The 14129-nt window shown below is 40.1% G+C and overlaps 1 protein-coding gene across 3 annotated transcripts in view; it reads right to left on the bottom strand.

The window, feature by feature from the left end:
• Positions 1-14129, bottom strand: part of gpd2 (glycerol-3-phosphate dehydrogenase 2 (mitochondrial)) — a 25214-nt gene that overhangs the window by 6732 nt on the left and 4353 nt on the right. The window contains exons 2-16 of one of the 3 annotated variants that reach the window (XM_020600682.1): positions 12488-12594; positions 11173-11181; positions 9144-9315; positions 8151-8275; positions 7956-8053; positions 7521-7684; positions 5760-5924; positions 5116-5260; positions 4198-4391; positions 3810-3944; positions 3558-3733; positions 2318-2449; positions 2057-2215; positions 788-900; positions 452-651 (exon numbers count right to left, since the gene is read on the bottom strand). In XM_020600682.1, the coding sequence (XP_020456338.1) occupies positions 564-651; positions 788-900; positions 2057-2215; positions 2318-2449; positions 3558-3733; positions 3810-3944; positions 4198-4391; positions 5116-5260; positions 5760-5924; positions 7521-7684; positions 7956-8053; positions 8151-8275; positions 9144-9315; positions 11173-11181; positions 12488-12589 (1977 nt within the window). In that variant the 5' untranslated portion in view covers positions 12590-12594 and the 3' untranslated portion in view covers positions 452-563. Of the gene's footprint in view, positions 1-451; positions 652-787; positions 901-2056; positions 2216-2317; positions 2450-3557; positions 3734-3809; positions 3945-4197; positions 4392-5115; positions 5261-5759; positions 5925-7520; positions 7685-7955; positions 8054-8150; positions 8276-9143; positions 9316-11172; positions 11182-12487; positions 12595-14129 lie in introns of those variants that run through there. The other 2 variants (XM_020600680.1, XM_020600681.1) reach the window with 2 other exon arrangements.

Raw genomic sequence — 14129 nt, 5'->3', positions numbered from 1 at the left:
GTTTCGGTACCAAATATTAACACTGATTTTCTCAGGTGTTCAAATACTTATGTTCAGCGGTGCAAGAAAAATAAATTCTTTAAAAATCATACAATGTGATTTCCTGATTTTTTTTTAATTCTGTCTCTCAGAGTGGGAATGCACCTACAATGTGAATTTCAGACCCCTCCATGATTTCTAAGTGGGAGAACTTGCAAAATCGCAGGGTGTTCAAATACTTCTGTTCCTCACTGTATGTTGTGCATCCAAGTCACTGCAGGGACACTGCTGGACACTTGGTGTTGCATATATCTAGTCAAACAAAGGGAATGTGTCAACATCTAATGTCTAATGGAAACAAGGTGTTTACATCTGAAAACCTGCAGAACAAACTGAACAGATTTTTATATTCACATGTTTTTAACATATGTTCACCACAGATGGTAAATTATGATAAATCATTCTTAACTGAAGTTATAGGGACTGAAAACAAATTTGTTTTGTTGTTTCTTATCTGTTTTATTGTTAACTTATGTAACAGCTGAATCCAAGGGAACAGATTTGGTTTCAGAAGGTGAAGCTGTTCATAGAGCGCAGAGAAAGTAACTCAGAGAGATCTGATCTCGATTAGGACCTGGACACTGTGGCATCAGTAATAAAGTCAACCTGAACCTACCATACAAAAGCAGGAGGAAAAACATGAGATGTTAACAAGTAAAACATGGGAGTGACATCCCCAGTGAACATCATAAACTGAAAATGAAGGATTTTGGATTGCAATGTAAAAAAGAGGAAGGGTGATAATTACCGCACTACTTCCTGGTACTCCAGGTTGATCTCTGACGTCTTGGTCAGTTGCTCAGAACGAGACCTGTAGCCCATCTCATAGTACAAAAACTTCTTAGCTGCTTCGAGCTCCGCCTGGATTTGACATGACCAGAGAGATGTCAGTTCAGCCTGCAGACTATAATCAGCCTCATCTCGAATGTCATTTCATTTCTTCATCGCTGTCATTTAGGGCGATGGGGGAAGATGATGAACGTTAGCCTCTGAGAAATATCTAAAGGTTATTTTAACTAGTACAGCTGAAAAACACAACTTTAAGGCAAATATAAAGTAATATTCCCCTTGTATACACAAATACTGTTCTTGGTTGTAGGTCACATTGTCACAGTCCCTATCTACAGTACAACAAAAAATCTAAACTGAGACCCACATCTGGTTTGTAATTGACATTGAGGTGTTACTTTAATGTCTACTGCTGTTTTGTAAAGGGCTGCAACTAACAATTGTTAGAACATTTAGTTCTAAAATGTGCAAGAAGCAGCAGAATGCAAAAATCCTCGTTTTCCAGAATTCAAAGTAACATCTTTAAGATATTTTGTTTACTGTCACATACAACAAAAAAACTGCTAATTCTCACATTTGAAAAACTAGAAACCAGGAAATTTCTGGCATTTTTTCTTGAAAAAAGAAACTGGAAATCAATTATTAAAATATTTGTAGATTATTGAGCTATCATCCAATTAATGGTGTCTAAACTGTTTTGAGACTTGAAGTGATCTGATTATTCCATGATAACATCACTAAACACTGTCAGATGGTTTTTGTACCTTGGGAAAAAGTGTGGCTTTGTTGATTTGATGCATGACTGACCAACTTGTTTACGAGTTAATCCACAGTATTTTGGCATAACACAACTTTCCTCTACTGGTTAACAATGGCATCTTAAAATAGCTAAAAGTTCAGTTTTCATGCACATGTAAATAGACACATATCACTTCATCTCTCTACACATACAGAGAGCTTTCCCTCTAAGGGCTAAAGGGTGTGGACCTCTCCATTGTATACTGATCAAAAATAGAAACACTGCAGGGACTATAAACCCACTGGGGATTAAAGCATTATGTAAAACTCAAATGGTTTTCTAGGCTGAGGAGAAATATTACACAAACCAGAGAAGCGGATGGCTGGACCTGCACAAAACGATTGTAGCACCATCACCTTCTGGAAGATTTTTTTTCCTTCTTGTTTAGGAAAAATGTGATTAGAAAAAAAAGAGGTTGCAAAATCATACTGTTTTCTTCTCCTGACTCCAGCCCAGCTCTTTTCCCATGATCTGGACAATGCGAGGGAGGGCTTCGTCAGCTGCCTGCACGTTCAAGAATCCCAAGCGTGTTCGGCAGGCGATGACGTCGATGGCTGTGCAGGCATACTCCTTAATCGCATATAGGACCTGAGAGAAAACACATACTCTCAAAATGTTTGAGCCTTTCTGGACAAAAATACACATTGAAACATATTAACTATTAACAGCTTGCATGAAATCCCACTTTACCTCACTCTCAATGTAAGGAAACTCAGACACCAATCTCTTCCCCACGATCGGCCATCTTTGCCCAGTGACCTGAGCCATCTTTGCCACATCAAACGCCTTTCCACCGTAAGTCGAGGCCAGGTGCTGGGCGACCTGTGCGCAGAAAACAAGATATAAACTCCAGTATGAAAGAACATATTTGCAACACCTGTACAGAAAACACTATGTTAAAAAACATCAAAAAGTCTGAAAAATATTGATAAGGTCACGTCAGTGAAAGAACACCTGTAACTTCCTGCTTGGATTATAGTGAGTTTTGATGACATTCATTTCTGCTTCTTTCACAATATGAACATTGGAGGTTAAACAATTGTAGACTGTAGTGGCAGCTCCTGTTATTCACACGATCGATTGCACCTCTTTGGAGTTAAACGACAGGCAATAGCACCACTTTGTCAATGAGGTGTCATATGTTTACAGAACACAAGAGGGCTATTTGCTATTCAGATCGTTGGCTTGCCAATCATGTGAAAGGGCAAACGCTGTCCAAATATCAACAGTGACCTTTTAGGAATATTTGAGAGAACACCAGAGCTGGTGCCGAACGTCTCTAATGAGGAGTAAGTATACTGTAGGCCCTCGGTGCACAAGTACTTTTTCTTCATGAAACACTGTCCTATTGGATTTAATAAAAACAGACTAATTATTGGAAAGATGGCATGTAGCTGCTGTAAATCAATGTGCCCTTACTTAATGCCACTGATAAATTGTACAGCATACAGTGCGTTTCAACGTGTGTCCAGTTTTGTGTAGTAGAAATGTCAGCATTGTTACAGCAGAGGCTTTAATGTCAGCTCTACTGCTGCTGGTGGTGAACACAGCAGTACTTTTACAGGTCTGTATGTACATGAATGAGTGTACCTGGTCCTGTGTACAGTGGGTAGTTAAAAAGGTTTCTTCTACACCTGAAAATGTTTTAGTAAGTCAAGCTGTTCTTGGAGGCAGAGCTGCAAATAAAGAAAAAGCTCAACATTTTAAGGGTTTGCTTGCCAACAGAGTTACATGAGAGGATTCATATCACTCCTGGGTGTGTGCAGGGCTGGAGCTGAACTGACAAGGACTTGAATCAGCTGGTCTGGTCCTGTCTAAATTAACAAAGAATCCACCTGTGAGCACGTCTAATACTCACAAATGGCAACGATTGATTAACCTGTACAAAGCATCCATCTAATGCTGTTTCTAATGCTCAAATGTGTCTTACCTCCTTCTCCAGTCCATAGTCCTGCACCAGGCGGATGTAGAGTGTCGGGGTCCAGCCCTTGGCTCCCTCCAGCATCAGACCAACAGTCTTGCAAGGCTTGGCTGAGAGGCCATGAGCTTTGACAGCAGCATTCAGGGTTTCTTCGGCCATTGACCTGTAGGTAGTCCACTTCCCGCCTGAATCAGACAAAATTCCCACTTTAATATAATAATCACACAGCTTTGGTGTGGTGATTTAAGAAGACCAGCTGACCAGCAATGGTGACCAGTCCGCTGTCACTGATGCTGACAATGTGGTTTCTGCAGATGGACTGAGTGTCTTTGGAGTTGGGGTCGGTCACCAGAGGACGGATGCCACTCCATGCTGCCAACACATCTCCTCGACGCACTGCAGACACAAACACACAATGACATTTCATTCTGTGGGACACAGACTAACCAAGATACTTCATTTTGAACTAATGCTAAGTGTAACAGTGACTATACCCTTATGTGGAGTAACAGTTCAGGATGTTTAACACAAACACAGTCAACAGGATTAGTTCATATTTTCTGTATTTGAATAACCTTTCATAGATGCTTTTAAGAAATTATTCTGCGAGTGCTGGATACTCAGAATGGACAACAGAGGACTCCTGTACCTTCTACGTCAGGGCTAAGGTAGTTGCGGACCTCAGTCAGAATGAAGTTAATGTCATCCTCCCCTGGGACTGGGTGGGCCGTCACGCTGGTGGGCGTGTCGGTTGTTCCTGCAATGGTCATCTTCTCCCAGGGCAGGAAGAAGATGACACGCCCATCGCTTGTGGCTGGATCAAGCAGACCCATGTTGTCAGGACTGTTGACCAGAAAAACCAAAATGAGGATTTAGTATTAATACCAGTGGTAACAACTGGTAGAAATAGAAGCAGCTGTTATTATTTCTAATTTGTCATTATTGTTATTATTGTCTCATATTTGTGACTGCTGCGACCATTTCATTTTCCTGTTAAGCAGGCTCTCTAATCTACTGAAACTGTGTCAAGGGTGAGGAGGAAGATGAGGTGAGGAAGAAACAATAGAAAGCAGTACAATAAGTATGAGGAAGAGCAGGAAGTGCTGAAGAAAGAAGGCACAAAAGGTAGAGAACAAGTGAAGAGGGGGAGGAGAGGAGTCAGAGAGGAAGAAAATAGGAGAAATAAGAGGGGGAGGAAGAGGGGGTGGGTGGCAGGAAGATGAGAGAAAGGGAGGAAGAGAATTAGGTGGTTGGCATTTCTACTGCTGCTCAAAGGGCTCACACTCCCTCGGGTTTCACTCAATAAGCTCCGCTGAACTTTAAAACCCCCGACTTCAACAAAACCACTCTATTGCTGTGCTGTATCTTAACCAGAGAAGACTGTGCTATGCATGTGAGTGTAGGTCAGATAATTGTTTAGCAGGCTTAGTATTTACTCATAAGAATGAGAAAACACTGAAGAACAAGTTAATGCAGCTGTCAACTTAATGTCATCCACAACTTAAATAAAAATTCACAGCAGCTTTAAAGGACAGACATGCATGTGTTAAGCAGTATTATGTAGTACCTGTAGTAACCAGGGATGACGATGTGAACCCCAGCGCTGGGCTGGCAGATATTCTTGGTCTTCTCGTTGTCCATCTTCCTCAGCGAGTCCGTGAATGGTCCAGTGGCGTTGATCACACACTTAGCTTTGACATCAAATTCCTGTCCTTTAAAGAGAGAAAAATGTCAAATACAGTTTTTTGTTTGTAGGATACGAGAAACAGGACGTATTTCAGTGAAAAGCACAACTGAATAAACATTATGTCAGCCAAGTCTGACTTGTGCAGGGTTTCTTTGTGCTGACATATCAACCCAAATGGTAGTAGTAAAACTGTCTCCAGCTTTACAGCTGATCTCACCGTTTCTCTCTCTCCCTCTCTCTGTCACCCACATAGACAGTAGGAGGCCTTACAAACCACAGTCACACAGGTGTTAATGATCCAATTAATTAACCCTGGGTTCCACTTAGGTGTTCTGGTGCCATCTAATGTCCACTGAACTTTAATGTCAACCACCGTCCTCTCCTAGCACACAGATCACCCAGCAGCATACAGGTGTTACTAATAACATTAATGATGCCTGTGACAATGGCTTCTGAACCTGTTTGATACAGCTGCTGCTATTAATACTTATAATGGCCATCCTTTCATCACTGTTGTGTCTCACCTGTGATCACGTCCCTGCAGTGAGCACCACACACCTTCTCCTTGCCAGACTGTGGGTCCTTCGTCTTCAGCAGATGAACCACCTCCGTGTAGTTGGCGACGGTAGCACCGTAGCGCGCAGCAGTAAGGGCGATGGCCAGGTTCATACGGGCATCATTGTGCTGCCCTGAAGGGGACAGAGCAGTGTGAAGGATGAGAGGTTGTAGACATTCAGCTGGGTTGACATGTGCAAAAGTCCCTTAGCATTTCTATTACAAAACCAAATCAGATTAGAAAAGAATCAACAATACTGGAGAGACAACTTGTAAAAAACTTAAAAAGCCAGGAGCAATTTAAAATGATGACTATGAAGCACAGAGTTCTATTACTATCACATACAGAAATCTGTCCCCATACACAATTTATATCACAATGGAGCTTCATTTTGTTCTGAATATAAATGACAATGAATCAGTACAGACTATCTCAGTTGGCATTTTGCTCTGATAGTACAAACTGCCCTAACCTTATCAGTCACTGAAGTTTGTTATGTTCATCTGGCATACACTTTTTCATCTGAAATATTCCTACATACACACATTTTGTTTTCCGTGGGCTTTTCTTTGTTTTTGGTAGCATCAGCAATGAACGACTGTCTGCTGTACTCACAGCAGCTAAACCTATTGTGTTTGAGACACATAAACATGTTATATACCACCCAGCCAATTCAAAATAAGGATTAGACTTAAACATTTAAAATAAAAAGCCATTAATGTTGTTGGTGGCAGCAGGAGCAGCAGAAACCAAGCCAGCAGGAAAAATCACTGTTTCTCTGCCGCTTCACCCGACGACAACGCTCCTCTGCACTATACACCGCCGGGAGAGAAGGTCAGATTTCGAAATGTCACGGGCGTGAGAGTTTCCCACACGCAAAAATTGGAAAAAAAAAAAAAAAAAAAAAAAACGCCTCAGCCCTCCACCATCCCAGCCCTGTACCCCCCTCAGAGCAGATGACGGCATGAAGAGGGGGTGGAAATCAAACATATGCTGCTTTGCACAAAGAAAAGGCACTTCCATTTTTCCTGCCTGCCAGTTACGTATGACTGTCCATTTACATTTGAAGCAAAAAAGCCAAATAAGCTGTTTGTTTTTGTTTTAAGAATGCAATTTCATATTCTGTGTATGGTATCAATACAGCACAAATGACAGAATCTGCCACCATGTTACTGCGATATAAATGAAGCTCTCGGGACAGCTATTAGCCTCCAAAACATGTTGGTGAATTTGTAGTTTAAGAAGATAACTGATATCCCCCAGAAATGACACTGTATTCAAATATATTTGTCATGTCTGTGTGTTCAAAATTGATTTTATTATGACTCTAAAAAGAGAAGTTAATCAAGTGCTACGAGTTAAAACAGAAATGCCAATGTGTAACACCAGATATAATAGTCCAAAAAGTTAAAGTGAATTCCCCTCTCAAAAGGATTAACTTAATTCCTTTCAGAAGCCTGAAATGCTAAACTACCCTGCATTTCATCAGAAAATAGAAAAACAGAGAAGAGGCAATTAAACTACTATGTTTTTTTATTATCTTCTATCCCATTAATCATCTCCTGACCCTTTCAGATTAAAAGAATGGCACAGTTTCAAAACTGATGTTAAAAAAACTGGCAAGTTGTTATTTTAAGGACATAACTTTTAAAGTTTCTAAGTAAAAATATTGCATTTAAATCTAAGCCAAAAGCCTCTGCAGGTGTAAAATGAGGGAGGGCTGACACACCATCATAGTAGACGATGGCTCCCACCAGCTTGTCCTTCTTCAGCATAGGGAACAGCTCCAAGGCCTTCGTCTTACTCAGGACGTAGCTGCTCTTCAGGCACTGGATCCCAGCCACCAGGTCATACATCTTGATCCCTGCCCAGTAGTAAGGCAACTGCCACCATCTTGGAAATGAACACAGTGATTAACGATAGATACCATCTGAATTCATCTGACGTACCCTTTAACTTTACCCATCAACTACATTTTCTGGCCTGATTTTGGGTCATCAAAAGCTGGAGCTGATCTTCCATCAAGATAAAACTACAGTTAAAAGATTAAAAACATCATCCTAAAGGAATATATCAGTCATCACTGGCTTGTTTGTGCTGCATTTCCCCACACGTCTTACGCTCACTTTTCACGTTTTTTAAATTGCACAAGTCTGACACTTACTTGTATACAGGAAGCATGATGGGTAATGGTGCAGATAGATGAGGTGCAATCTCCAGTAGGTTGGCTCGCTCGTGGAGGGCTTCTTTCACCATCATGTACTGTTTCAACAGGAAAAAAACAGGACGAATAAAAAGCTAATGACAAAAAAAGCACAACAAGAAAAAGCTGATGAAAAATAAGAACACAAAGAAGAACCTGTTCATAGTCTAACTGCATGATGGCCTTCTGAAGATAGCGGACTCCACCGTGGATTAGCTTGGTGCTCCGGCTGCTTGTCCCAGAGGAAAAATCGCTTCTTTCTACAAGAGCAGTCTTAAGGTCTGCAGCAAATGACAAATACTCAGTCACTATACCTGCACAGTTTGCTTCAAAATGTCATTCAACCAAGAGAGCAGGTTTGGTTTAAGTACTGAGGAGGACACAGTGAAGTGGGATGTTATTTTCTGCACTGCATATTGCATACATTTATATTTACCAAGCAAGGAATGCATTTTAATAAAACTGGTCAAAGTGTAACACAAGAATTATAAATGCTCCATTAGTTTCTGTATTATTACTGCACTGACCTTACGTGAGAACCTAGATATAAAAATACATCATGCAAAATACTTTACACCTGAAATAATTCAAACTGCTCTTGAAATTTGCTACCATAGTTTTGATGAACATTCAATTCTAGCATCTTTATTACAATAGTGAAATTACACATTATGACCATTAAAGCCATATAATACAGATTTTAGCATTTTTTTCCCCAAAAACACAGAGAGTGAGTAGCGGTTTATCAAGCTTGCCTTCCATCAACCATATGGTTAGGGAAGAATGAATGAAGCCTGTGAGGTCAATCATCACCTTGTGAAAGTTTTATCAACATATTACTGTATATAATTGAAAGGAAAGACTCCAATGTGGAAAATGCTGCAAATGTCCAGCAAAACACTGCACTGATATACAGTATGCACTTTAAGTGTATTTCCAGTAAATTACAACAAAGATGCTGTGCTAATAATAACAGCTGACCTACTGGACCAGGACCATTATAAACTGTTACCAGCTGGTTTCACACCAGTCTCCCTCCATCTATCATGCCTCAGTAAGGACAAGGATAGAGCCTGAAACCTGTTCCATCCCAGGAGAATACTTGGGGAATACTTGAAAGCAGGGTGGAGCTGATGAAAGTGATCTTACTGCGTGTGACAGCGTCTAAGGCACATCCCGCACCCGTGGCCCCTCCTCCAACAACCAGAACATCAAACTCCTTAGTGTTTCTCAGCGCAGTGAGCTGGTCTTGCCGGGAGGGAAGCTCATCCACAAATGGGACCTTGAGCTCTGCTTCTGCTGCCACGTAGGACAACCGAGCCTGGATGTGACACAGATACACACTTACCAACAAAAGTACAATGGCCATGGTCCCTTTCAAGGCTTAAAGATTCATTTTTATTGCCTAAAGTTAGCAAAACAGCAGGTTTCAGATTAGTTCTATTTAAATACTATGTTAAACTCTTTTAAAACAATACAACTGCGAGAAAATATAGCAACACTTTCCTTGAGGTGTATTCAGAAACAGTATAAGCACACTGCCAGCACATTCCCACTGTCATGTCTTTATGCATTATTCTTGCATTACAATCACTTCATAAAATCACATGTGACATACTGAATAATAGCTTGCAATCATTGGAATACATTATGGACCTAGTGTGATTGTGTAGTGCAAGACATACAGTTGTATGCTCGCTCATAATATGCATTAATGTGTTGTAATGGATAAAATGTATGTAAGGCAGCATAATGTAATTTTTCACAAAAATCTTGATGTATTTTCTTAATTGGCTAGAAGAAATTAAGAGAACCCAGTCAATGGCAATGATTTTCAAAGCTGATGAAAACATTTTTTTTTTAAACCTGAGAGCAATGTGTTAAGTGCTGCTCATTATTTTACAAAAATAAATAACAAAACAAACCTGGCTGATGATAATTTTCAGTTTGACATTTATTATTTAAAGATTTTTTGGTATTTAGGTTTTATGTGATAGCGTGAGAGTTGGAGAGTCTGGCTAAAATCGAACGTGTCAAGTTAAATGATACACATCTGGACCATCAGACCACTAGGATGTACTTGAACTCCACTGCAGTTCAGAGAGAAATACTATGTTTTACTCCACTATATTTGACTGAAGATTCTAATTTTACAAAAAAGTAATTTGTTTATAAAATGTGGTGCCTTGTTAAGGATTAAACTACCCAACAGCATATACAGTAAAGTAGTCTATACTAGCTTTAACTGCTGTGATGCATCGCTAACAGTAATCAGAGAATATAACAGCTGCTAGATAACTGCTTTGACCACAGTTTGAAGATAGCGGTTATATACATTTACTTCAGCCATATTTTGAATGCAGGACTTTTATGTCTTAAGATTATTTTTACTTCATAATATTGCTTGTTCAAATCCAAGATTGGTCTTCTGAAGCGTTCCTTGGTAGAAAATGAGACTATAATGTGCTTATGAAGTCTCATTCTCACCTTTAGTTGCCAAGTGTTGCTCAAGTGTTGCCAGTGGATATTCATGATGCAGTTAGAAGCAAAGCAAACTTTGCTAAGGGTTACTACCTGTCACAACATGCTGATCAACTTTGAAAAACACAGAAAACAAACCACTTTCCAGTCTCTGAAGATCATTTATACCTACTGGTTGATTAGCAAAAAATTCATTTGCAGAAATAATCACAACTACAATGAAAAACACAGCTCCCCTCTGATATGAGGATGCTGGATTTCATGTCTAATGAAATATTTATTCATTTTTCTATTTAGTAGTTCAAGCTAAATGATTGCATCAAAGTGCTTTGAAGCCAACACTGCATTTGACTTGCAAATAGTAGCAGGCGTTTGTAATTTACGCCTGCAACCGCAAACAAGGCGATGATATAATCATTGTCTATTTTTGATGATGCATCCAGACAAACACTACCACAGAATTAAATTCCAGTGTGTCTCCTGTAATCAAGCTAAGTCAGTGAATGGCACAGCAAGGCCCATGCTAATAGCCAATTGGCCACTGTCTTGAAAACTTCTCCATGCCGTGTGCCCTTGCTAAAGGAGGCTAGACGGACATTCATCTCATCAGCATTGCAATTACTGGGATTAGAGGTATGCATGATTACAAACTATTGTGAAAATAATTAGATTTCATCAGGGTTGACTTCTTGCTTACCAATCCATGCTTGGATGAGAGGCCGATGATGGGCAAGAGAAGACATTATCACACCAGGGCACAAAACAGAGTGAACATTAGGGTGTACAGTCAAATAAAGTCTGGTGTGTATTTGTGTGGCATGTCTAAAAGAGACCTACATCCGTTCAGAGGTCAGGGGAAACACAGCTGCTTGTCCATCTCAAATGAAGCTAAGTTGGGTGGTTATTTATAATTAAAATGATCAGTGGCTCACTTCAAGGTTTGACAATAACAGAAACACAAGTGTCTTTCAATGCCAGCGGTACTCCTAGTGTTACCAGTCAAGTGTCATTAGTTTCCGTTAAAACTTTGGGAATGTTAAGTTCAACTGAATTTCTGTCATTCCTCAAATTGATGGTGCCTCACATAAAAGAGATTCTGAGGAGTTTAAGGATTGAAGTGTCAATGTAGCCTGAATAAAAGCACAAAAATATGCAAGATTTCTGCAGAGTGCACCAAGTTGACTTTGTTTCTTTAGTCTGAAATGCCAAATAGTAAAACTGTCACACCCTCCAGGGCTCACAGACTCACAGAACAAGTTGTCCTCAATTCCTCAGTTTCAATTTATGAATATAAACCATTTTATTAGGCCACAAATTTGGAGGCGGTTAGTTCCATAAGCATGTAGTAAATAGCCGGTGGTACATCATTTCTAAGCAGCTCAGATCTGGTGTTGGCATGCTTGCAAATGATGTGACGCCTCCTGCGCAGCAGCTGGTAAGCAGCCAATAAAAAAAATCAAATCAAATCAAATTTTATTTGTATAGCGCCAAATCACAACAAAAGTCATCTCAGGACACTTTACAAAGTAAGGTCTAGACCTTACTGTTATCAATATTATTACATAGGGAAAACCCAACAAATCCCCCTTGAGCAACCACTTGGCGACAGTGGGGAGGAAAAACTCCCTTTAACGGAAGAAACCTCCGACAGACCCCGGCTCTTGGATGAAGTCATTGCTGCTGAGATCTAAGGGAATGTTAAGCTCAACAGCACTGTGGAAAAGAAAACACATTCCAAAATCTCGAATCGACATGCCCTGAAAGACAGTGCCTCCCTGCTTAGCTTATTTTCAGGCCAAAAGAAAATACTAGAAAATACTCAAAATGTTACTGCTATCATGACTAAAATGTGCAAGAATATAAACGTTGTCCTTGCATTTAGCAGCTGCCATTACAAGTAAAATCTGAAAACACTCAGCTAATTCTGTAAAACTGAATGTTTACCATATGTTTGATGCAGTGACTCTTCAAAAAGCACACAAACTGAGAGGTGGCATCTCTCATCAACTTACATGCTTCTTCCTGTACTCGTTTAGCTGCAACAGGCCAAACAATGTGCCGACTGTCCCGCCACCTATGATCACCGTTCGTTTCAGGGCCCTCCTGAATGCCATTAGCCCTGTAGGAAAAATAAAGTGCAGTGAGGAGACGGAGCAGAGACAGCTGGGTCATAAGCCTCAGATATGACAACTGATCATGTGAAGGAGGTGTGCAAGCTGCAGGAAAGGAGCAGGGTACAGTTACTAAAGGGGAGAAGGAGGGTTCAGAAAGCTCTCTGTTTACACTGAAAGGCTGCCAGTGTTTGCTGGTGTGTCTGTATGTCATCTGCTGCACAATTTTGTTAATCAGAAAAAAGTAAAAAGCACAGATTAAATTTCTTAGAGCCCAGAGTGGCACCTTCAGCTGCCTGTTTTGCTCAACCAACAGTCCCAAATCCAAGGTTTACAATAAAATTAAATAAAACAAAGAAAAGCAGAATATCCTCAACCAACCAACCATCAAATGTCAGGCATCTTTTCTTGAAAATGTAAATGATTTCTGTCATTTGAAAGGCAATTCCTCACTAGAGGATCACTAATGATAACATTTCTTACTTTTTGTGTATTGTCATGGTGAAACTGGCACTTTTTTAACAGATCAGTAGGCTGAGGACATCACACTTGTCCTGGTAACTTGAGATAGGTCTTAGTTATTGTTTTTGACATTTACAGGCACTACATGATCAGACAAATTGATTAGCTGAAAATGTTAATTGAGAGATTAATCAATAATGAACTGTTAGCTGCACTTCTTGCAAAATCATTATGTGCCCAGCTATGCAAGATTTACACACCGCATAATTACCCTGTGCACCATAATGAGCATTACATGACACCAGCCACCAGCCAGCCTCAATTCCCACCAGGGACAGCCCAAAAAAGCATTTGCATTCCCACTGTTGTATACTTCCAATAAAGGTTCCCAGCGAGAGGCAAATGCTGATGCAGATTCTAATGCACTTTAATAAAACACAGCTACAGATGGCACAAATGTCAATAACTAGTTTGGTGTAACAAATGGCCTATTACATGCAGCATACCACAGTTTTTTACTGCAAGTTTTTCACCAAATTATACATTTTGTAAACTGCTACAATTTCCCTTAGAATTATAATGAAATAGTCGAAGTCTGACCTGATGTGAACCTAAGTTACTAAAAAAAAAGCATATCAGGATTGTGGCATGTCTGTGTTTTGTATATTGGGTTTAAAAATCATATATTCTCACCTATTCAATAACACAGTGTTGGCTTTCACACCCTTTCACTGGTTGATCAACATTACATGGTATAAAGGCTAAATATGACCATAATAAGCCTCGATCAAATCAAATCAAATTTTATTTGTATAGCGCCAAATCACAACAAAAGTCATCTCAGGACACTTTACAAAGTAAAGTTACTGTTATCAATATTATTACAGAGGGAAAACCCAACAAATCCCCCTTGAACAAGCACTTGGCGACAGTAGGGAGGAAAAACTCCCTTTAACGGAAGAAACCTCCGACAGACCCCGGCTCTTGGTGGGCGGCCTTCTGCCTCGACCGGTTGGGGTGAGTGGATAGAGGAGAGAGAGAAGAAGAAAAGCAACAAGACACAACAAACAATCAAACACTG

Source organism: Monopterus albus, unplaced genomic scaffold (assembly GCF_001952655.1).
Source record: "Monopterus albus unplaced genomic scaffold, M_albus_1.0 scaffold48.1, whole genome shotgun sequence".
Lineage (NCBI taxonomy): Eukaryota > Metazoa > Chordata > Actinopteri > Synbranchiformes > Synbranchidae > Monopterus > Monopterus albus.
This window is presented reverse-complemented; position numbering and strand designations above follow the sequence as displayed.